The following is a 25,162-nucleotide window of genomic DNA, read 5'->3' on the forward strand; positions in this document are numbered from 1 at the left end:
ATATAGTGTAATAATATAGTGTAATATGCACATACATTTATTCTAACTAGACACAGACGCACATATCACGTCCACGTTGGTTTGCTAAACTCAAGCGCAGAAACACATTATCGGGTATAACGGTCGCCTCACGCCGAACTGCGCATGTGCAGGCCGTCAAATCAAAGACACTCCTTCGATATCAAGTCATTTTTGACTAAAATAATAACGTGCCAGTTTGTTACTTTCACGAAGTTGGAGTAATAACATGTTCAAATACTTAATACATTGGCTCAAATCTAGGTTTTGGCTTTAGATTTCGAGAAAATGTACAACTAAGGAATAATTTTTCACTTCTGACTTCTCAAACCCCAAATCACGGCATCGGTCGACTTCCTACAGTCTTCTTCCCAGCGGTCGAGGTAGACTCCGGATGTTGCGTCTGGGTTTAGGAATTCTGGGAATGTCATTTCCTCATGAAGTTGAAAGTAAGTTTGCAGGCGAATGCACTTACAAAATGGATGTTGAAACTGTGGCGCACATTTCTCGGCAACATTAGAAGTCGGGAAAAAAGTATTGATTTGAAGGAAAGACGAAAGACTCTGGTAAGTCTAGAGGCAAGATACAACTATTATAAAGTTAGGTCGTCATCAGACATTAAATAGTCAAGATTAGGTTTGATCTATGATCACTGATCATCATGTGTGTAGTGCGAGGGAGAACTTTCACTTTGAGAAGACACGAAGAAAATATTCTGATCAATTCTAAATAAATTATATTTAATTACCAGGTGAATGGTAACGTCACTGTTACAAAAAATATACATTTCTAATAAGATTTTAGGGCGGTTAGCTGAAGCTGAATAGTAAAAAAAATTGTAGGATGGATTTTATCCATCTTCTAAAACAGGGCTCTCCGATCCTGTTCCTGGAGAGATACCATCCTGTAGGTTTTCATCACTATTCAAAACTAGTCACCTGATTAAAATAATGAGTTGGTTTATAAGATAAATCATGCTATTTACAACTGGGATTGGAGTGAAACCCTACCGGAGGGTAGCGCTCCGGAAACAGGGTTGGAGAGACCTGTAATGATAGACTATTCAATAGGCTACATATGTCGATACAAACATTGATTGAATAAATGATGACGTAATTTACATAGTTTGCTGTGCTCCCTCACCTACAAAAAATACATCATTGCTTATCATGACGACCGACCTGATGGCCTCCGTTGAAAATGTTGTAAAAAATATCAGGCCTAGACTACATTCTCTGTCCTGCTACTGGTAGGACTATAACATTATGTGAACTGATCTGAACAGGTTTAGGCTGGTCATCTATGATATGTAGGTTATAGCTGAGGTATAGACCTCGATCTGCATATCACTAACAAACTGCTATTATACATTATAACCTAGTCTACTTTACATAATATAACATCTGCATATCACTAACAACCCACTACTATACATTATAACCTAGTCTACTTTACATAATATAACATATCACTAACAACCCACTACTATACATTATAACCTAGTATACTTTACATAATATAACATCTACACATCACTAACAACCCATTACTATACATTATAACCTAGTCTACTTTACATAATATAACATCTATATATCACTAACAACCCACAACTATACATTATAACCTATTATTATTATATAACCTATTATTATACAACCTATTATTGTTGCTGTACTGTCTATAACTACCTTAACAAACAGTGACTTATTATTATTATTATTATTATTATTATTATTGTTGCTGTACTGTCTATAACTACCTTAACAAACAGTGACTTATTATTATTATTGTTGCTGTACTGTCTAGAACTACCTTAACAAACAGTGACTTATTATTATTATTATTGACAGTTACTATGGAGATGAAATGTCACAACTACATATTCATGTGATGCATTACATCTTATGACTGTTTCTATGTCTGTTTGTAAATGTTTTATAAGAGATAGTTAATAAATGAGAACAATTGACATTCAAAAATTACTGTTAACCACAACCAACATGTTGGATCTCTGTTTAGGGGCCAGTGCACTAAAATGAGTCTCTCTGGGGAGAGAGAGGAGGGGGGCCCTGCCTCTAAAATGAGACACTCTGAGGAGAGAGAGGAGGGGGGCCCTGCCTCTAAAATGAGACACTCTGAGGAGAGAGAGGAGGGGGGCCCTGCCTCTAAAATGAGACACTCTGAGGAGAGAGAGGAGGGGGGCCCTGCCTCTAAAATGAGTCTCTCTGGGGAACATGACATCAAACCTAAGAGGTGAGATTACAATTGTGTTTAAAAACTATTGAGTGTTTATTTCCTAAATGCTATTTACACAGTTTTTCACCTTTTAAAAAAAAATCAGAAATAGTTGTTCTTGGCTACCTTCAATTACTGTCCTCGGATTTGTTATTAGTATATTTTAGATGTGTATGAAAATTAGTTTCTTAGCAAAACGCTATATATCCATTGTTTAGCTGAAATGGAATGTTTGTATCCTGTATATTTGACTGTGATATGTAGTTGTCTCACCTTGATATCTTAAGCACTTACTGTAAATCTCTCTGGATAAGAGCATCTGCTAAATCAGGGTTCTCAATCCGGGGTCTGTGGAGGTACTGCAGGGGTTCTCAATCCGGGGTCTGTGGAGGTACTGCAGGGGTTCTCAATCCGGGGTCTGTGGAGGTACTGCAGGGGTTCTCAATCCGGGTTCTGTGGAGGTACTGCAGGGGTTCTCAATCCGGGGTCTGTGGAGGTACTGCAGGGGTTCTCAATCCGGGGTCTGTGGAGGTACTGCAGGGGTTCTCAATCCGGGGTCTGTGGAGGTACTGCAGGGATTCTCAATCCGGGGTCTGTGGAGGTACTGCAGGGGTTCTCAATCCGGGGTCTGGGGAGGTACTGCAGGGGTTCTCAATCCGGGGTCTGTGGAGGTACTGCAGGGGTTCTCAATCCGGGGTCTGTGGAGGTACTGCAGGGGTTCTCAATCCGGGGTCTGTGGAGGTACTGCAGGGGTTCTCAATCCGGGGTCTGTGGAGGTACTGCAGGGGTTCTCAATCCGGGGTCTGTGGAGGTACTGCAGGGATTCTCAATCCGGGGTCTGTGGAGGTACTGCAGGGGTTCTCAATCTGGGGTCTGGGGAGGTACTGCAGGGTTCTCAATCCGGGGTCTGTGGAGGTACTGCAGGGGTTCTCAACCCGGGGTCTGTGGAGGTACTGCAGGGGTTCTCAATCCGGGGTCTGTGGAGGTACTGCAGGGGTTCTCAATCCGGGGTCTGTGGAGGTACTGCAGGGGTTCTCAATCCGGGGTCTGTGGAGGTACTGCAGGGGTTCTCAATCTGGGGTCTGTGGAGGTACTGCAGGGGTTCTCAATCTGGGGTCTGTGGAGGTACTGCAGGGTTCTCAATCCGGAGTCTGGGGAGGTACTGCAGGGGTTCTCAATCCGGGGTCTGTGGAGGTACTGCAGGGGTTCTCAATCCGGGGTCTGGGGAGGTACTGCAGGGGTTCTCAATCTGGGGTCTGTGGAGGTACTGCAGGGGTTCTCAATCCGGGGTCTGGGGAGGTACTGCAGGGGTTCTCAATCCGGGGTCTGCGGAGGTACTGCAGGGGTTCTCAATCCGGGGTCTGTGGAGGTACTGCAGGGGTTCTCAATCCGGGGTCTGGGGAGGTACTGCAGGGGTTCTCAATCCGGGGTCTGTGGAGGTACTGCAGGGGTTCCGCGGCACCCTGACTGTACTCGTTGCAATGTAAGACATTTGATAGGATTTTTACATGACAAAACCACTTTGCCTACTCTTAATTATTGCCTAATATAATGGAATGCATATTTTTTAACCAATTGTGATGGTTGTTACCGTTATATCAACACTCTCTTCACACCCGTTGAACAACTCTAAATATCTTTGGCATAGTAGGCATCAAGTCCCTTGCCAATAATGTTGCCTACAATGTTCATTTTCATTGAACACATATTACACCCCAGATACCTTCAATTGCCCAATTTATATTCATCCCCAATTTAGGAGTATTTTTTAACAATATGATGTTGCGCTCCAAAGAGAGAACTTGAAATAACATGATGTAGATAATTAAATCATCAAAAGAAAAACGTGTTTAGAAAATAAGGTTCCTTATAGAGCCAAAAAGGCTTCTATCACTTCCTTAAAATATGAAATCAATAAAAGTTATATATATTTTTGGGTTCAGTGAAGAAGAACCTCTAGAGTTCTGATCAACAAAAGGTTCATGTTTTGAGGATGTGAACCCAGCAGCCCTCCAGTGGTCAGATCAATTCCACCTGTTTTTTCCAGCGCCCGGCCCGGGATTCGAACCAGCCACCCTTCGGTCACAGCTCCAACTCCAGCCTGAGTTAATCTTCAGAAATAAGCATGAGTTAATCTGCCAAAATGAAGACAAAATGCTATGCAGACATGGTATCACTTGTTATGCATAATTATCATACATAACTCATCGCCAAAAGCACAAGACATACTGTTGCATGTAAGTCTATATTATTAATGGGTTGATCACATAGAAATATAAAACATTATTTTTAACTACTGCAATGCAATTACATGTGGCGCAGGAACCACTGACTCACTGCATTATTCTATAGTATTATCAAGACACCTGCTGTTAACTCTTAACTACTTAGGACACCTGCTGTTAACTCTTAACTACTTAGGACAGCTCACGAGGTGTCCTAAATATCTGCTGACTAGGTGGGACTAGAGACTTCATGCATAGCTTTAATTTATACCCATAAGTGTAAAATGTCTTTATTCTCAGCACTTATACGACCAATGTTCTACTCTGAGACACTTTGGCGATATGGACCCAGATCTCAACATATTGTAATAAAAAAAACAGAATGTTTGTTTAACATAATAATAAATAATTCATATTACTAATGTAACCCACTGAAAAGACTGGGTTTAGTTGATTGTGTTGCACTGATCATGTCCGCGTTCTGGAACTGTCCGCGTCCCCGTACAGAACTGTCCGCGTCCCCGTAAAGAACTGTCCGCGTCCCCGTTCGGTGTGGCGCCAAGTAGATTATCCGGTTACGCACAGAGTGGACTGAGGTGATCTTGGGGAATAACGCCGAAGTTTATTGTTCAATTTGCTTTTTTCTTTACGGTCAGAGACAGTGTGAGTGTAGCCAGATCCTTTTCACTCTCTATTCTTTTTTCATTTTGTGGTTCACTGGATTCATCATCATCGAGACGAAAGACAGACGAAGGACCTGCTAGCTAGTCGGTACAGCTCGGTAAGCTAGCTAGCTACTCTACCAGCAGCCTCCTAGTTATCCTAGCTAGTCGGTACAGCTCGGCAAGGTAGCTAGCTACTCTACCAGCAGCATCCTAGTTATCCTAGCTAGTCGGTACAGCTCGGTAAGCTAGCTAGCTACTCTACCAGCAGCATCCTAGTTATCCTAGCTAGTTGGTACAGCTCGGTAAGCTAGCTAGCTACTCTACCAGCAGCATCCTAGTTATCCTAGCCAGTCGGTACAGCTCGGTAAGTTAGCTAGCTACTCTACCAGCAGCATCCTAGTTATCCTAGCTAGTCGGTACAGCTCGGTAAGTTAGCTAGCTACTCTACCAGCAGCATCCTAGTTATCCTAGCTAGTCGGTACAGCTCGGTAAGCTAGCTAGCTACTCTACCAGCAGCCTCCTAGTTATCCTAGCTAGTCGGTACAGCTCGGCAAGGTAGCTAGCTACTCTACCAGCAGCATCCTAGTTATCCTAGCTAGTCGGTACAGCTCGGTAAGCTAGCTAGCTACTCTACCAGCAGCATCCTAGTTATCCTAGCTAGTCGGTACAGCTCGGTAAGCTAGCTAGCTACTCTACCAGCAGCATCCTAGTTATCCTAGCTAGTCGGTACAGCTCGGTAAGCTAGCTAGCTACTCTACCAGCAGCATCCTAGTTATCCTAGCTACTCGGTACAGCTCGGTAAGTTAGCTAGCTACTCTACCAGCAGCATCCTAGTTATCCTAGCTAGTCGGTACAGCTCGGTAAGTTAGCTAGCTACTCTACCAGCAGCATCCTAGTTATCCTAGCTAGTCGGTACAGCTCGGTAAGCTAGCTAGCTACTCTACCAGCAGCATCCTAGTTATCCTAGCTAGTCGGTACAGCTCGGTAAGCTAGCTAGCTACTCTACCAGCAGCATCCTAGTTATCCTAGCTAGTCGGTACAGCTCGTTAAGCTAGCTAGCTACTCTACCAGCAGCGTCCTAGTTACCATAGCTACCACTACATCATCACCGGCTGTCTGCATTTCTTGTGGACCGATGGAGCTCCCCGGTTGTTTCTTCCACCTGTTAAATCCCGGTGAGGCTTCTCCCTCTCTCGTTGACGGATGCTGGCTACCTCTGTCCGGTTCTCCTCTCTTCACTAGATGGACGGTAACTTTAGTGTTTAAACCCTCTGTGTCCAAGGACCAAACTTTTGAATATTATTTTCAGGGCGCCTCAATAGCAGGTATTGAACCCCAGGTAAATAATCACTAGTCAGAACCTCAACCTTAGTATACATTCATTATAAAAATCATCTTAATATCTGATATTGTGAGTAAACAACCTCGAGAGTGCGTCTTCCAGCCCTCTAATAAATGACATAATTCAACCCTCCCGGTTAGTAAATTTACCTCAACATGCCCCCGGAGAAGGCAGAGTAACGAAACCAGCCTTTTAGCGGGGCTGACAGACTGACTACAACGCTCGCGTCGCTAAATTAATTTCGTTATTAAAAATGACACACTGCTCGCGCCATTAACTAACGTCTGGAAGTCCGTTCTATTTGTGAAACTCTTCTTATGTTTCCCCATCTGAGCTCAGAGTAGATGAGAGATGTAATGTTTGTCTCTGTTGTGTTGAAGCCCAATCAAGCAGGAGAGACCAGCCTCCCCTGTTCCCAGCTGTGTGTCCATGAAGAGTGACCAGTCTATGGAACTACCTATACAGTTTAGAGAGGGAGACTTTTCTACCGAACAAAGGTAAGAAGAACTCATGGGTCATGGTCAGTGAGTTAAACAACACTGTTTCTAGTCATTTCTCCTCCCATTTTCCCATTTATTGTTGTTTTCATAATCCATAGGCTAATCATTTTGTCCATTTGCATAGTCCTAAAACAAACACAACATTCCCTCCCTCCCTGTGTGTGTGTGTGTTTGTGTGTGTGTGCACTCCCTGGATGAGGAGTGGTAATCTCTATCCTGATTTTCTAGTCACTTTTACCTCTACCTACATGTACATATTATCTCAATTATAGCCTCATTACCTCAACTACCTGGTACCCTGCACATTGACTCAGTACTGGTACTCCTTATAGTCTCATTATTACCTCAACTACCTGGTACCCTGCACATTGACTCAGTACTGATACTCCTTATAGTCTCATTATTATCACAACTACCTGGTACTGTCTATGAACAGTATACTGTTCCCATCTGTCTGTCTATGAACAGAGTATACTGTTCCCAGCTGTCTGTCTATGAACAGAGTATACTGTTCCCAGCTGTCTGTCTATGAACAGAGTATACTGTTCCCAGCTGTCTGTCTGTGAACAGAGTATACTGTTCCCAGCTGTCTGTCTATGAACAGAGTATACTGTTCCCAGCTGTCTGTCTATGAACAGAGTATACTGTTCCCAGTTGTCTGTCTGTGAACAGAGTATACTGTTCCCATCTGTCTGTCTATGAACAGAGTATACTGTTCCCCTGTCTATGAACAGAGTATACTGTTCCCATCTGTCTGTCTATGAACAGAGTATACTGTTCCCATCTGTCTGTCTATGAACAGAGTATACTGTTCCCAGTTGTCTGTCTATGAACAGAGTATACTGTTCCCAGCTGTCTGTCTGTGAACAGAGTATACTGTTCCCAGCTGTCTGTCTGTGAACAGAGTATACTGTTCCCATCTGTCTGTCTGTGAACAGAGTATACTGTTCCCAGCTGTCTGTCTGTGAACAGAGTATACTGTTCCCCTGTCTATGAACAGAGTATACTGTTCCCCTGTCTATGAACAGAGTATACTGTTCCCCTGTCTGTGAACAGAGTATACTGTTCCCAGCTGTCTGTCTGTGAACAGAGTATACTGTCCCCAGCTGTCTGTCTATGAACAGAGTATACTGTTCCCAGCTGTCTGTCTATGAACAGAGTATACTGTTCCCATCTGTCTGTCTATGAACAGAGTATACTGTTCCCCTGTCTGTGAACAGAGTATACTGTTCCCCTGTCTATGAACAGAGTATACTGTTCCCCTGTCTGTGAACAGTGTATACTGTTCCCCTGTCTATGAACAGTGTATACTGTTCCCATCTGTCTGTCTATGAACAGAGTATACTGTTCCCAGCTGTCTGTCTATGAACAGAGTATACTGTTCCCAGCGGTCTGTCTATGAACAGAGTATACTGTTCCCAGCTGTCTGTCTATGAACAGAGTATACTGTTCCCAGCTGTCTGTCTATGAACAGAGTATACTGTTCCCAGCTGTCTGTCTATGAACAGAGTATACTGTTCCCAGCTGTCTGTCTGTGAACAGAGTATACTGTTCCCAGCTGTCTGTCTATGAACAGAGTATACTGTTCCCAGCTGTCTGTCTATGAATAGAGTATACTGTTCCCCTGTCTGTGAACAGAGTATACTGTTCCCCTGTCTATGAACAGAGTATACTGTTCCCCTGTCTATGAACAGAGTATACTGTTCCCCTGTCTATGAACAGAGTATACTGTACTGTTATGAACCCCTGTCTATGAACAGAGTATACTGTTCCCCTGTCTATGAACAGAGTATACTGTTCCCAGCTGTCTGTCTGTGAACAGAGTATACTGTTCCCAGCTGTCTGTCTGTGAACAGAGTATACTGTTCCCAGCTGTCTGTCTGTGAACAGAGTATACTGTTCCCAGCTGTCTGTCTATGAACAGAGTATACTGTTCCCAGCTGTCTGTCTATGAACAGAGTATACTGTTCCCAGCTGTCTGTCTGTGAACAGAGTATACTGTTCCCAGCTGTCTGTCTATGAACAGAGTATACTGTTCCCAGCTGTCTGTCTATGAACAGAGTATACTGTTCCCCTGTCTATGAACAGAGTATACTGTTCCCCTGTCTATGAACAGAGTATACTGTTCCCCTGTCTATGAACAGAGTATACTGTTCCCCTGTCTATGAACAGAGTATACTGTTCCCCTGTCTATGAACAGAGTATACTGTTCCCCTGTCTATGAACAGAGTATACTGTTCCCCTGTCTATGAACAGAGTATACTGTTCCCAGCTGTCTGTCTGTGAACAGAGTATACTGTTCCCAGCTGTCTGTCTGTGAACAGAGTATACTGTTCCCAGCTGTCTGTCTGTGAACAGAGTATACTGTTCCCAGCTGTCTGTCTGTGAACAGAGTATACTGTTCCCAGCTGTCTGTCTATGAACAGAGTATACTGTTCCCAGCTGTCTGTCTATGAGCAGAGTATACTGTTCCCAGCTGTCTGTCTGTGAACAATGAGTTCTCCATGGATCGTCCTGTTAATTCCAGTGGTGGATCAAAATGTCTCTCTCTCTCCTTTATCTCTGTAGTGGATGGTCTACTCTGTTAGAGGATCAGTATCTCTCTCTCCTTTATCTCTGTAGTGGATGGTCTACTCTGTTAGAGGATCAGTATCTCTCTCCTTTATCTCTGTAGTGGATGGTCTACTCTGTTAGAGGATCAGTATCTCTCTCTCCTTTATCTCTGTAGTGGATGGTCTACTCTGTTAGAGGATCAGTATCTCTCTCCTTTATCTCTGTAGTGGATGGTCTACTCTGTTAGAGGATCAGTATCTCTCTCTCTCCTTTATCTCTGTAGTGGATGGTCTACTCTGTTAGAGGATCAGTATCTCTCTCCTTTATCTCTGTAGTGGATGGTCTACTCTGTTAGAGGATCAGTATCTCTCTCCTTTATCTCTGTAGTGGATGGTCTACTCTGTTAGAGGATCAGTATCTCTCTCCTTTATCTCTGTAGTGGATGGTCTACTCTGTTAGAGGATCAGTATCTCTCTCTCCTTTATCTCTGTAGTGGATGGTCTACTCTGTTAGAGGATCAGTATCTCTCTCCTTTATCTCTGTAGTGGATGGTCTACTCTGTTAGAGGATCAGTATCTCTCTCTCTCTCCTTTATCTCTGTAGTGGATGGTCTTCTCTGTTAGAGGATCAGTATCTCTCTCCTTTATCTCTGTAGTGGATGGTCTACTCTGTTAGAGGATCAGTATCTCTCTCCTTTATCTCTGTAGTGGATGGTCTACTCTGTTAGAGGATCAGTATCTCTCTCCTTTATCTCTGTAGTGGATGGTCTACTCTGTTAGAGGATCAGTATCTCTCTCTCCTTTATCTCTGTAGTGGATGGTCTACTCTGTTAGAGGATCAGTATCTCTCTCTCTCCTTTATCTCTGTAGTGGATGGTCTACTCTGTTAGAGGATCAGTATCTCTCTCTCTCCTTTATCTCTGTAGTGGATGGTCTACTCTGTTAGAGGATCAGTATCTCTCTCCTTTATCTCTGTAGTGGATGGTCTACTCTGTTAGAGGATCAGTATCTCTCTCCTTTATCTCTGTAGTGGATGGTCTACTCTGTTAGAGGATCAGTATCTATCTCCTTTATCTCTGTAGTGGACGGTCTACTCTGTTAGAGGATCAGTATCTCTCTCCTTTATCTCTGTAGTGGATGGTCTACTCTGTTAGAGGATCAGTATCTCTCTCTCTCTCCTTTATCTCTGTAGTGGATGGTCTACTCTGTTAGAGGATCAGTATCTCTCTCCTTTATCTCTGTAGTGGATGGTCTACTCTGTTAGAGGATCAGTATCTCTCTCCTTTATCTCTGTAGTGGATGGTCTACTCTGTTAGAGGATCAGTATCTCTCTCTCTCCTTTATCTCTGTAGTGGATGGTCTACTCTGTTAGAGGATCAGTATCTCTCTCTCTCTCCTTTATCTCTGTAGTGGATGGTCTACTCTGTTAGAGGATCAGTATCTCTCTCTCTCTCCTTTATCTCTGTAGTGGATGGTCTACTCTGTTAGAGGATCAGTATCTCTCTCTCCTTTATCTCTGTAGTGGATGGTCTACTCTGTTAGAGGATCAGTATCTCTCTCCTTTATCTCTGTAGTGGATGGACTACTCTGTTAGAGGATCAGTATCTCTCTCCTTTATCTCTGTAGTGGATGGTCTACTCTGTTAGAGGATCAGTATCTCTCTCTCTCCTTTATCTCTCTAGTGGATGGTCTACTCTGTTAGAGGATCAGTATCTCTCTCCTTTATCTCTGTAGTGGATGGTCTACTCTGTTAGAGGATCAGTATCTCTCTCTCCTTTATCTCTGTAGTGGATGGTCTACTCTGTTAGAGGATCAGTATCTCTCTCTCTCTCCTTTATCTCTGTAGTGGATGGTCTACTCTGTTAGAGGATCAGTATCTCTCTCCTTTATCTCTGTAGTGGATGGTCTACTCTGTTAGAGGATCAGTATCTCTCTCTCCTTTATCTCTGTAGTGGATGGTCTACTCTGTTAGAGGATCAGTATCTCTCTCCTTTATCTCTGTAGTGGATGGTCTACTCTGTTAGAGGATCAGTATCTCTCTCTCTCTCCTTTATCTCTGTAGTGGATGGTCTTCTCTGTTAGAGGATCAGTATCTCTCTCCTTTATCTCTGTAGTGGATGGTCTACTCTGTTAGAGGATCAGTATCTCTCTCTCCTTTATCTCTGTAGTGGATGGTCTACTCTGTTAGAGGATCAGTATCTCTCTCTCCTTTATCTCTGTAGTGGATGGTCTACTCTGTTAGAGGATCAGTATCTCTCTCTCCTTTATCTCTGTAGTGGATGGTCTACTCTGTTAGAGGATCAGTATCTCTCTCTCTCCTTTATCTCTGTAGTGGATGGTCTACTCTGTTAGAGGATCAGTATCTCTCTCCTTTATCTCTGTAGTGGATGGTCTTCTCTGTTAGAGGATCAGTATCTCTCTCTCTCCTTTATCTCTGTAGTGGATGGTCTACTCTGTTAGAGGATCAGTATCTCTCTCCTTTATCTCTGTAGTGGATGGTCTACTCTGTTAGAGGATCAGTATCTCTCTCCTTTATCTCTGTAGTGGATGGTCTACTCTGTTAGAGGATCAGTATCTCTCTCCTTTATCTCTGTAGTGGATGGTCTACTCTGTTAGAGGATCAGTATCTCTCTCCTTTATCTCTGTAGTGGATGGTCTACTCTGTTAGAGGATCAGTATCTCTCTCCTTTATCTCTGTAGTGGATGGTCTACTCTGTTAGAGGATTAGTATCTCTCTCTCTCTCCTTTATCTCTGTAGTGGATGGTCTACTCTGTTAGAGGATCAGTATCTCTCTCTCTCCTTTATCTCTGTAGTGGATGGTCTACTCTGTTAGAGGATCAGTATCTCTCTCTCTCTCTCCTTTATCTCTGTAGTGGATGGTCTACTCTGTTAGAGGATCAGTATCTCTTTCTCTCTCTCCTTTATCTCTGTAGTGGATGGTCTACTCTGTTAGAGGATCAGTATCTCTCTCTCCTTTATCTCTGTAGTGGATGGTCTACTCTGTTAGAGGATCAGTATCTCTCTCTCCTTTATCTCTGTAGTGGATGGTCTACTCTGTTAGAGGATCAGTATCTCTCTCTCTCTCCTTTATCTCTGTAGTGGATGGTCTACTCTGTTAGAGGATTAGTATCTCTCTCTCTCTCCTTTATCTCTGTAGTGGATGGTCTACTCTGTTAGAGGATTAGTATCTCTCTCTCTCTCCTTTATCTCTGTAGTGGATGGTCTACTCTGTTAGAGGATCAGTATCTCTCTCTCCTTTATCTCTGTAGTGGATGGTCTACTCTGTTAGAGGATCAGTATCTCTCTCTCTCTCCTTTATCTCTGTAGTGGATGGTCTACTCTGTTAGAGGATCAGTATCTCTCTCCTTTATCTCTGTAGTGGATGGTCTACTCTGTTAGAGGATCAGTATCTCTCTCCTTTATCTCTGTAGTGGATGGTCTACTCTGTTAGAGGATCAGTATCTCTCTCTTCTTTATCTCTGTAGGGGATGGTCTACTCTGTTAGAGGATCAGTATCTATCTCTTCTTTATCTCTGTAGTGGATGGTCTACTCTGTTAGAGGATCAGTATCTCTCTCTTCTTTATCTCTGTAGTGGATGGTCTACTCTGTTAGAGGATCAGTATCTCTCTCTCTCCTTTATCTCTGTAGGGGATGGTCTACTCTGCCACAGGATCAGTCCAGGTGTGCAGTGTGTCAGCAGGTGCTGAGGGATCCAGTCTCTATCACCTGTGGACACAGGTTCTGCAGACAGTGCATCACCAGATACTGGGAGAAACCTGCTCCTTCAGGAGGCTATGACTGTCCTCAGTGTAGAAAGAGATCCAGAACACGTCCTGTACTACAGCCCCTGAGTGAACCCAATGATGCAAGAGGCTCTGAAAACAGTAAGGACACTTGCAGACCTGTGCTAAGTCAATACCTCAATATGATTAAGAGTTAACTACAATAATATGAGATAATATAAGTTACTGTAGTTGTGAAGGCCCACTTCATCCTGTTAACGAATGTGTCTGATACACATCCTTTTCTTCTTCCTTGTAGTGGATGACAGCCTGCAGAGAGCTGTAGTAAACCATAAAGACAGTCTGCAGAGAGCTGTAGTAAACCATAAAGACAGTCTGCAGAGAGCTGTGGTAAACCATAAAGACAGCCTGCAGAGAGCTGTAGTAAACCATGAAAACAGTCTGCAGAGAGCTGTAGTAAACCATGAAGACAGTCTGCAGAGAGCTGTAGTAAACCATAAAGACAGTCTGATAAGGAGGTATGAATATGTGATAGAAGGCATCGAAACAGCAGGGACTCAAACTCCCCTTAACAGGATTTACACAGAGCTCTACATCACAGAAGGAGAGAGTGAAGGGGTTAACGATGAACATGAGGTGTGGCAGCTAGAGACAGCATCCAGGACACCAACCTCACATGACACAGCAATCCACTGCAATGACATCTTTAAACCCTTAGCTGGCCAAGAGAGACGCATCAGAACTGTGCTGACGAAGGGCATCGCTGGCATCGGAAAAACAGTCTCTGTGCAGAAGTTCATCCTAGACTGGGCTGAAGGGAAGGCTAATCAAGATGTGGAGATCATATTTGTGCTTCCTTTCCGGGAGCTGAACTTGATCAACGATCGCCAGTACAGTCTTCTCAGACTTTTAAATGACTTCCACACAGAACTAGACAAAGGTAATGCAGAGAAACTCACTGCCTGTAAAGCTATGTTCATATTGGATGGTTTGGATGAAAGCAGATTTCCATTGGATTTCCAGCAGAATGAAAAGGTGTCTGATGTCACCCAGACATCATCTCTTGATGTTCTGATGACAAACCTCATCAAGGGGAATCTGCTTCCCTCTGCTCTCCTCTGGATAACTACCCGACCTGCAGCAGCCAATAAGATCCCTTCAGGGTGTGTTGACCAGGTGACAGAGGTACGAGGGTTCAATGACACACAGAAGGAGGAGTACTTCAGGAAGAGATTCAGTGATGAGGACCTGGCCAACAGAATCATCTCACACATAAAGACATCAAGGAGCCTCCACATCATGTGCCACATTCCAGTCTTCTGTTGGATTTCTGCAACAGTCTTTGAACACATGTTGAGTACAGACATGAGGAGAGAGATGCCCACGACTCTGACTGAGATGTCCATACACTTCCTGCTCATTCAGACCAGACTGAAGAACCAGAAGTATCATGGAAGAGATGAGATGGATCAAGAGGAGCTCATGGAGTCAGATAAGGAAATTCTTCTGAAGCTGGGGAAGCTGGCGTTTGAACATCTGGAGAAGGGTAATCTGATGTTCTATGAAGAAGACCTGAAAGAGGCTGGCCTTGATGTCAAAGAAGCTTCAGTGTACTCAGGAGTGTGCACACAAATCTTTAAAGAAGAGTCTGTGTTATTTCAGAGAGTGGTGTACTGCTTTGTTCATCTGAGCATTCAGGAGTTTCTCTCAGCTGTCTACATGTACCATTGTTACACAACCAGGAACATGGATGCACTGAAGCCCTTCCTCAAGAGAAAGTCTAGAGGTGCGTCTGAAGAGCTAACCTTGGATGAGCTGCTGAAGAGTACCGTGGATAAAGCCTTGGAGAGTAAGAATGGACACCTGGACCTTTTTGTCCGCTTCCTTCATGGCATGTCACTGGCAGCCAATCAGAAACTCCTACGAGGTCTGGTGACACAGACAGAAAGCAGTCCAGAGAGCGTCAAGAAAACAATCCGATCCCTGAAGGTGATGCAGAGGAAGAACATCTCCCCTGAGAGGTGCATCAATCTCTTCCACTGTCTGATAGAGATGAAAGACCATTCAGTACAGAAAGTAATCCAAGAGTACTTGAGGTCAGAGAACAGATCCAAAAACCTCTCCCTTGCTCAGTGTTCAGCGCTGGCCTACATGCTGCAGATATCAGAGGAGGTTCTGGATGTGTTTGACCTGAAGGAATACAAGACATCAGAGGAGGGTCGTAGGAGACTGCTCCCAGCTGTTAGAGGCTGCAGGAAAGCTCTGTAAGTATTCATGAAAATATCACACACCAAAATAAATTGAAGTTACAGCTGCATTTTCATTGGCTGACTGGCTCTGTAAGTACCCATGTGACTATCCCTCAGATCAAACTTTACTGTATGTAGGAACAACAGTATTTTCATTGGCTGACTGGCTCTGTAAGTAGTCATGTGACTATCCCTCAGACCAAACTTTACTGTATGTAGGAACAACAGTATTTTCATTGGCTGACTGGCTCTGTAAGTAGTCATGTGACTATCCCTCAGACCAAACTTTACTGTATGTAGGAACAACAGTATTTTCATTGGCTGAATAAACTTTCTATCAGCTGAACACTCTCTAACTATATTACAAACTGATCAGCACGATATACACATTATTTGAGCACTGCTAACAGTGTAAGCAGGGAAAGCTAAGCGAAATATTTGAATACAACCTGTCTGTCATTGTATGTATTCTGTGTTTCAGACTCACTGTCTGTAAACTCACAGACACATCCTGTGAAGTGTTGGCCTCAGTTCTCAGTTCAAACCCCTCACACCTGAGAGAGCTGGACCTGAGTAACAATGACCTGAAGGATTCAGGAGTGAAGCTGCTCTCTGCTGGACTGGGGAATCCCCACTGTAAACTGGAGACTCTGAGGTCAGTATTATATATAGTGTGGACTGTATACTCAATACAATCTAAATCTGATACCTCACTGTCTAAATAGATATGGTGTGGACTGTATACTCAATACAATCTAAATCTGATACCTCACTGTCTAAATAGATATGGTGTGGACTGTATACTCAATACAATCTAAATCTGATTCCTCACTGTCTAAATAGATATGGTGTGGACTGTATACTCAATACAATCTAAATCTGATACCTCACTGTCTGTCTTTTGACTGATACTGATTTTTAAACTGGTCTGGTCAGTCTACTATAATATTTGTACGATACATGTTTCTATCTACAAGCAACACTTCAATAATTTGTCATTTCTAATACTGATACATTCATTTATAAATAGATATTGAAGCTTTCAGGACACTGATATATCTGAAAATGTTGAACAAATATATATTTTCACCACCAAAGAATATCAGTGTGATTTTAATATGATTTGACTCTTTGCAGGCTGTCAGGCTGTCTAGTCACAGAGGAAGGCTGTGCTTCTCTGGTCTCAGCTCTGGAGTCAAACCCCTCACACCTGAGAGAGCTGGACCTGAGTAACAATGACCTGAAGGATTCAGGAGTGAAGCTGCTCTCTGCTGGACTGGGGAATCCCCACTGTAAACTGGAGACTCTGAGGTCAGTATTCCTGTAGTTGGTCAACAAGTGATAACTGTTCACCAGATCCACATGTGTTTACCAGACACACATAGTCCATATTAGGAGACAGTACAGAATGTCACCTTTTATTTGAGGTTGACGGTGAGAGGTTAGCATGTGTTGTTGTAGCCTCTGTTATTGGTAATGGTGAGAGGTTAGCATGTTTTGTTGTAGTCTCTGTTATTGGTAATGGTGAGAGGTTAGCATGTTTTGTTGAAGCCTCTGTTATTGGTAATGGTGAGAGGTTAGTATGTTTTGTTGTAGCCTCTGTTATTGGTAATGGTGAGAGGTTAGCATGTTTTGTTGTAGTCTCTGTTATTGGTAAGGGTGAGAGGTTAGCATGTTTTGTTGTAGTCTCTGTTATTGGTAACGGTGAGAGGTTAGCATGTTTTGTTGTAGCCTCTGTTATTGGTAATGGTGAGAGGTTAGCATGTTTTGTTGTAGTCTGTTATTGGTAATGGTGAGAGGTTAGTATGTTTTGTTGTAGCCTCTGTTATTGGTAATGGTGAGAGGTTAGCATGTTTTGTTGTAGCCTCTGTTATTGGTAATGGTGAGAGGTTAGTCTGTTTTGTTGTAGCCTCTGTTATTGGTAATGGTGAGAGGTTAACATGTTTTGTTGTAGTCTCTGATATTGGTAATGGTGAGAGGTTAACATGTTTTGTTGTAGTCTCTGATATTGGTAATGGTGAGAGGTTAGCATGTTTTGTTGTAGTCTCTGTTATTGGTAATGGTGAGAGGTTAGCATGTTGTGTTGTAGCCTCTGTTATTGGTAATGGTGAGAGGTTAGCATGTTTTGTTGTAGCCTCTGTTATTGGTAATGGTGAGAGGTTAGCATGTTTTGTTGTAGCCTCTGTTATTGGTAATGGTGAGAGGTTAGCATGTTTTGTTGTAGCCTCTCTATTGGTAATGGTGAGAGGTTAGCATGTTTTGTTGTAGTCTCTGTTATTGGTAATGGTGAGAGGTTAGCATGTTGTGTTGTAGCCTCTGTTATTGGTAATGGTGAGAGGTTAGCATGTTTTGTTGTAGCCTCTGTTATTGGTAATGGTGAGAGGTTAGCATGTTTTGTTGTAGCCTCTGTTATTGGTAATGGTGAGAGATTAGTATGTTTTGTTGTAGCCTCTGTTATTGGTAATGGTGAGAGGTTAGTATGTTTTGTTGTAGTCTCTGTTATTGGTAATGGTGAGAGGTTAGCATGTTTTGTTGTAGCCTCTGTTATTGGTAATGGTGAGAGGTTAGTATGTTTTGTTGTAGTCTCTGTTATTGGTAATGGTGAGAGGTTAGCATGTTTTGTTGTAGCCTCTGTTATTGGTAATGGTGAGAGGTTAGTATGTTTTGTTGTAGTCTCTGTTATTGGTAATGGTGAGAGGTTAGCATGTTTTGTTGTAGCCTCTGTTATTGGTAATGGTGAGAGGTTAGCATGTTTTGTTGTAGCCTCTGTTATTGGTAATGGTGAGAGGTTAGCATGTTTTGTTGTAGTCTCTGTTATTGGTAATGGTGAGAGGTTAGCATGTTTTGTTGTAGCCTCTGTTATTGGTAATGGTGAGAGGTTAGCATGTTTTGTTGTAGCCTCTGTTATTGGTAATGGTGAGAGGTTAGCATGTTTTGTTGTAGCCTCTGTTATTGGTAATGGTGAGAGGTTAGCATGTTTTGTTGTAGCCTCTGTTATTGGTAATGGTGAGAGGTTAGCATGTTTTGTTGTAGTCTCTGTTATTGGTAATGGTGAGAGGTTAGCATGTTGTGTTGTAGCCTCTGTTATTGGTAATGGTGAGAGGTTAGCATGTTTTGTTGTAGCCTCTGTTATTGGTAATGGTGAGAGGTTAGCATGTTTTGTTGTAGCCTCTGTTATTGGTAATGGTGAGAGATTAGTATGTTTTGTTGTAGCCTCTGTTATTGGTAATGGTGAGAGGTTAGTATGTTTTGTTGTAGTCTCTGTTATTGGTAATGGTGAGAGGTTAGCATGTTTTGTTGTAGCCTCTGTTATTGGTAATGGTGAGAGGTTAGTATGTTTTGTTGTAGCCTCTGTTATTGGTAATGGTGAGAGGTTAGCATGTTTTGTTGTAGCCTCTGTTATTGGTAATGGTGAGAGGTTAGTATGTTTTGTTGTAGTCTCTGTTATTGGTAATGGTGAGAGGTTAGCATGTTTTGTTGTAGCCTCTGTTATTGGTAATGGTGAGAGGTTAGCATGTTTTGTTGTAGCCTCTGTTATTGGTAATGGTGAGAGGTTAGCATGTTTTGTTGTAGTCTCTGTTATTGGTAATGGTGAGAGGTTAGCATGTTGTGTTGTAGCCTCTGTTATTGGTAATGGTGAGAGGTTAGCATGTTTTGTTGTAGCCTCTGTTATTGGTAATGGTGAGAGGTTAGCATGTTTTGTTGTAGCCTCTGTTATTGGTAATGGTGAGAGATTAGTATGTTTTGTTGTAGCCTCTGTTATTGGTAATGGTGAGAGGTTAGTATGTTTTGTTGTAGTCTCTGTTATTGGTAATGGTGAGAGGTTAGCATGTTTTGTTGTAGCCTCTGTTATTGGTAATGGTGAGAGGTTAGTATGTTTTGTTGTAGCCTCTGTTATTGGTAATGGTGAGAGGTTAGCATGTTTTGTTGTAGCCTCTGTTATTGGTAATGGTGAGAGGTTAGTATGTTTTGTTGTAGTCTCTGTTATTGGTAATGGTGAGAGGTTAGCATGTTTTGTTGTAGCCTCTGTTATTGGTAATGGTGAGAGGTTAGCATGTTTTGTTGTAGTCTCTGTAACTTTCTCACTCATTATTATTCATGATTCTTTCATGATTTTTCTTAATCATGACATCATCAGGATTAATTCATTATTGTTTAGAAACATGTTATCTACTCTCTTAGACAGAAAAGTTACTCCACTCATCATCCACCATTTTATTATTGGGCAAAACACAACCAAAAACACAACCAAAACAAACTGCAAATGCAACCAACGAGTTTGGGACCAAATACTAAACTTTTGACTACTTTAATACACTATAAGTGAATTGGTCAGAATACTTATGACTTCTTCAAATGGGGGAATAGATACATAAAGTGCTTTTATTTCTAAACGGTGAAACAGATATATATTAAAATATCCTCAAATAATATCCTCAAATAAAAGGTGACATTATATACTGTCACCTCAAATGAAACATTTGATCTGAAATCCAAAATGTTGGAGTATAGAGACACATTTAAAATGTCAGCTTCACTGTCTCAATAGATATGGTGTGGACTGTATACTCAATACAATATAAATCTGATACCTCACTGTCTAAATAGATATGGTGTGGACTGTATACTCAATACAATCTACATCTGATTCCTCACTGTCTAAATAGATATGGTGTGGACTGTATACTCAATACAATCTACATCTGATACCTCACTGTCTAAATAGATATGGTGTGGACTGTATACTCAATACAATCTAAATCTGATACCTCACTGTCTGTCTTTTGACTGATACTGCTTTTTAAACTGGTCTGGTCAGTCTACTCAAATATTTGTACTATACATGTTTCTATCTGCAGGCAATACTTTGATCATTTGTCATTTTTTATGATGATACACTATTTTACGAATAGATATGGAACGTTTCAGGACACTGATGTATCTGAATATTAGAAAATATTTTACTGCCACTATTTTCACCACCAAAGAATAGCAGTGTGATTTTAAAATGATTTGACTCTTTGCAGGCTGTCAGGCTGTCTAGTCACAGAGGAAGGCTGTGCTTCTCTGGTCTCAGCTCTGAGGTCAAACCCCTCACACCTGAGAGAGCTGGACCTGAGTAACAATGACCTGAAGGATTCAGGAGTGAAGCTGCTCTCTGCTGGACTGGGGAATCCCCACTGTAAACTGGAGACTCTGAGGTCAGTATTCCTGTAGTTGGTCAACAAGTGATAACTGTTCACCAGATCCACATGTGTTTACCAGACACACATAGTCCACACCATATGTGTTTGGACAGTGAAGCTTACAGTTTTAAATGTGGTGCTATTCTCCAGCATTTTGGATTTGAGATATAATGTTTCATATTAGGTGACAGTACAGAATGTCACCTTTTATTTGAGGTTAAAGGTGAGAGGTTAGTATGTTTTGTTGTAGCCTCTAACTCCCTCACTCATTATTATTCATGATTCATTAATGATCTTTCTCAATCATGGCGTCACAGGCTTGATGTAGTCATTGCGTTCAAAGAATATGGGACCAAATACTAAACTGTTGACTACTTTAACTTTAATAAACTATAAGTGAATTGGTCAGAATATTTATGTCTTCTTCAAATAGGGGGACTAGATACATAAAGTGCTTTTTTGCTTTTATTTTTCTAAACAGTGAAACAGATATGTATTAAAATACCCTCAAATAAAAGGTTACATTATATACTGTCACCTCATATGAAACATTTGATCTCAAATCTAAAATGTTGGAAATGTATGAAACTACCCTCAAATAAAAGGTGATTCCCTCAAAGAATAGCAGTGTGGTTTAAGGCACAAGAAGAGACCCAGATGGAACGGGAGGCAGATGGTTAGAGTCTTTGATATTTATTAATATACTAAAGGGGAGGCAGATGGTTAGAGTCTTTGATATTTATTAATATACTAAAAGGGGAGGCAGATGGTTAGAGTCTTTGATATTTATTAAAATACTAAAGGGGGAGGCAGATGGTTAGAGTCTTTGATATTTATTATTATACTAAAGGGGAGGCAGATGGTTAGAGTCTTTGATATTTATTAATATACTAAAGGGGAGGCAGATGGTTAGAGTCTTTGATATTTATTAATATACTAAAAGGGGAGGCAGATGGTTAGAGTCTTTGATATTTATTAATATACTAAAGGGGGATGCAGATGGTTAGAGTCTTTGATATTTATTAATATACTAAAGGGGAGGCAGATGGTTAGAGTCTTTGATATTTATTAATATACTAAAGGGGAGGCAGATGGTTAGAGTCTTTGATATTTATTAATATACTAAAGGGGGAGGCAGATGGTTAGAGTCTTTGATATTTATTAATATACTAAAAGGGGAGGCAGATGGTTAGAGTCTTTGATATTTATTAATATACTAAAGGGGAGGCAGATGGTTAGAGTCTTTGATATTTATTAATATACTAAAGGGGGAGGCAGATGGTTAGAGTCTTTGATATTTATTAATATACTAAAAGGGGGAGGCAAGAGAATGGTCGTGGACAGGCCAAAGGTCATAACCAGATCAGAGTCCAGGAGGCACAGAGTGGCAGACAGACTAGAGGTCAGGGCAGACAGACTGGACAGGACAGGCAGACTGGTCAGGCAGGCTAGAGGTCAGGGCAGACAGACTGGACAGGCAGGCTAGAGGTCAGGACAGGCAGAGTGGTCTGGCAGGCTAGAGGTCAAGACAGGCAGAATGGTCAGGCAGGCTAGAGGTCAGAACAGGCAGAATGGTCAGGCAGGCTAGAGGTCGGGACAGGCAGAATGGTCAGGCAGACTAGAGGTCAGGACAGGCAGAATGGTCAGGCAGGCTAGAGGTCAGGGCAGGCAGAATGGTCAGGCAGGCTAGAGGTCAGGGCAGGCAGAATGGTCAGGCAGGCTAGAGGTCAGGACAGGCAGAATGGTCAGGCAGGCTAGAGGTCAGGACAGGCAGAATGGTCAGGCAGGCGGGTACAGAGTCCAGAAAACAGGCAAGGGACAAAAACCAGGAGGAAAGAATTGAAGCAGGAATAGAGAAAAACGCTGGTTGACTTGATAAACATACAAGACAAACTGGTACAGAGAAACAGGAATCACAGGGAAACTGGTACAGAGAAACACAGGGATAAATACACCAGGGAAACACAGGGATATATACACCAGGGTAACACAGGGATAAATACACCAGGGATAAATACACCAGGGAAACACAGGGATATATACACCAGGGATATATACACCAGGGAAACACAGGGATATATACACCAGGGATACACAGGGATAAATACACCAGGGGTATATACACCAGGGAAACACAGGGATATATACACCAGGGATACACAGGGATATATACACCAGGGAAACACAGGGATATATACATCAGGGATAAATACACCAGGGGTATATACACCAGGGAAACACAGGGATATATACACCAGGGATACACAGGGATATATACACCAGGGAAACACAGGGATATATACACCAGGGAAACACAGGGATAAATACACCAGGGAAACACAGGGATATATACACCAGGGAAACACAGGGATATATATATATACACCAGGGATATATACACCAGGGAAACACAGGGATATATTCACCAGGGAAACACAGGGATATATACACCAGGGAAACACAGGGATATATATATATATACACCAGGGATATATACACCAGGGAAACACAGGGATATATTCACCAGGGAAACACAGGGATATATACACCAGGGAAACACAGGGATATATATATATACACCAGGGATATATACACCAGGGAAACACAGGGATATATTCACCAGGGAAACACAGGGATATATACACCAGGGAAACACAGGGATATATACACCAGGGAAACACAGGGATATATATATATACACCAGGGATATATACACCAGGGAAACACAGGGATATATTCACCAGGGAAACACAGGGATATATACACCAGGGAAACACAGGGATATATACACCGGGGATATATATAAACCAGGGATATATACACCGGGGATATATACACCAGGGAAACACAGGGATATATACACCAGGGAAACACAGGGATATATACGCCAGGGAAACACAGGGATATATACACCAGGGAAACACAGGGATATATACACCAGGGAACACAGGGATATATACACCAGGGATATATACACCAGGGAAACACAGGGATATGTACACGAGGGATATATACACCAGGGAAACACAGGGATATATACACCAGGGATATATACACCAGGGAAACACAGGGATATATACACCAAGGATATATACACCAGGGATACACAGGGATATATACACCAGGGATATATACACCAGGGATATATACACCAGGGATACACAGGGATATATACACCAGGGATACACAGGGATAAATACACCAGGGAAACACAGGGATATGTACACCAGGGAAACACAGGGATATATACACCAGGGATATATACACCAGGGATATATACACCAGGGATATATACACCAGGGAAACACAGGGGTATATACACCAGGGATATATACACCAGGGATAAATACACCAGGGAAACACAGGGATAAATACACCAGGGATACACAGGGATATATACACCAGGGATACACAGGGATAAATACACCAGGGATACACAGGGATAAATACACCAGGGATACACAGGGATATATACACCAGGGAAACACAGGGATATATACACCAGGGAAACACAGGGATATATACACCAGGGAAACACAGGGATATGTACACCAGAGATACACAGGGATAAATACACCAGGGATACACAGGGATATATACACCAGGGAAACAAAGGGATATATACACCAGGGAAACACAGGGATATATACACCAGGGAAACACGGGGATATATACACCAGGGATATATACACCAGGGATATATACACCAAGGAAACACAGGGATATATACACCAGGGATATATACACCAGGGATATATACACCAGGGATATATACACCAGGGAAACACAGGGATATATACACCAGGGATATATACACCAAGGAAACACAGGGATATATACACCAGGGATATATACAGCAGGGATATATACACCAGGGATATATACACCAAGGAAACACAGGGATATATACACCAGGGATATATACACCAGGGATATATACACCAGGGAAACACAGGGATATATACACCAGGGATATATACACCAGGGAAACACAGGGATATATACACCAGGGATATATACACCAGCGATATATACACCAGGGATATATACAGCAGGGATATAATAATAATAATTATGGTGTATATATCCCTGGACAGGTAAAACAGATCAGTGTTTGACATGAATATGGAGGAAAATATACCTCCACTATTTTCACCACCAAAGAATAGCAGTGTGATTTTAATATGATTTGACTCTTTGCAGGCTGTCAGGCTGTCTAGTCACAGAGGAAGGCTGTGCTTCTCTGGTCTCAGCTCTGAGGTCAAACCCCTCACACCTGAGAGAGCTGGACCTGAGCTACAATCACCCAGGAGACTCAGGAGTCAGACTGCTCTCTGCTGGACTGGAGGATCCACACTGCAGACTGGAGAAACTCAAGTATGTAGAGGGTTTATGTCAATGTTCATATCAGACATGTTGGACTTATCAGGCTAGTTAAGACA

The 25,162-nt window shown here is 42.2% G+C and overlaps 2 protein-coding genes across 2 annotated transcripts; both read left to right on the plus strand.

Annotated features, from left to right (window-relative positions):
• Window positions 1–460: 460 nt before the first annotated feature.
• On the plus strand, window positions 461–16,040 carry LOC115118116 (NLR family CARD domain-containing protein 3-like). Its single transcript, XM_065016102.1, has 5 exons — window positions 461–584; window positions 2,041–2,274; window positions 6,869–6,985; window positions 13,191–13,426; window positions 13,584–16,040. The coding sequence occupies exons 2-5, from the start codon at window positions 2,057–2,059 to the stop codon at window positions 15,551–15,553; spliced, it is 2,541 nt and encodes an 846-aa protein (XP_064872174.1). The 5' UTR covers window positions 461–584; window positions 2,041–2,056; the 3' UTR covers window positions 15,554–16,040.
• LOC135570045 (ribonuclease inhibitor-like) lies at window positions 15,945–25,162 on the plus strand (the record flags this gene model as incomplete). The annotated part of the gene is made up of 4 exons (XM_065016104.1): window positions 15,945–16,189; window positions 16,672–16,842; window positions 20,562–20,735; window positions 24,924–25,162. Coding segments are annotated over 4 exons (825 nt in total), but the record flags the coding sequence as incomplete, so codon positions are not given.

This window comes from Oncorhynchus nerka, unplaced genomic scaffold, assembly GCF_034236695.1.
Source record: "Oncorhynchus nerka isolate Pitt River unplaced genomic scaffold, Oner_Uvic_2.0 unplaced_scaffold_1148, whole genome shotgun sequence".
NCBI lineage: Eukaryota > Metazoa > Chordata > Actinopteri > Salmoniformes > Salmonidae > Oncorhynchus > Oncorhynchus nerka.

Excerpts from the sequence above, each read along its gene's own strand:
- LOC115118116 (XM_065016102.1), top strand. The coding sequence starts at position 2,057 with ATGAGTCTCTCTGGGGAGAGAGAGGAGGGGGGCCCTGCCTCTAAAATG. Across the intron at positions 6,986-13,190 it reads GACTTTTCTACCGAACAAAG|GGGATGGTCTACTCTGCCAC; the intron begins GTAAGAAGAACT and ends TTATCTCTGTAG. Across the intron at positions 13,427-13,583 it reads TGCAAGAGGCTCTGAAAACA|TGGATGACAGCCTGCAGAGA; the intron begins GTAAGGACACTT and ends TCTTCCTTGTAG.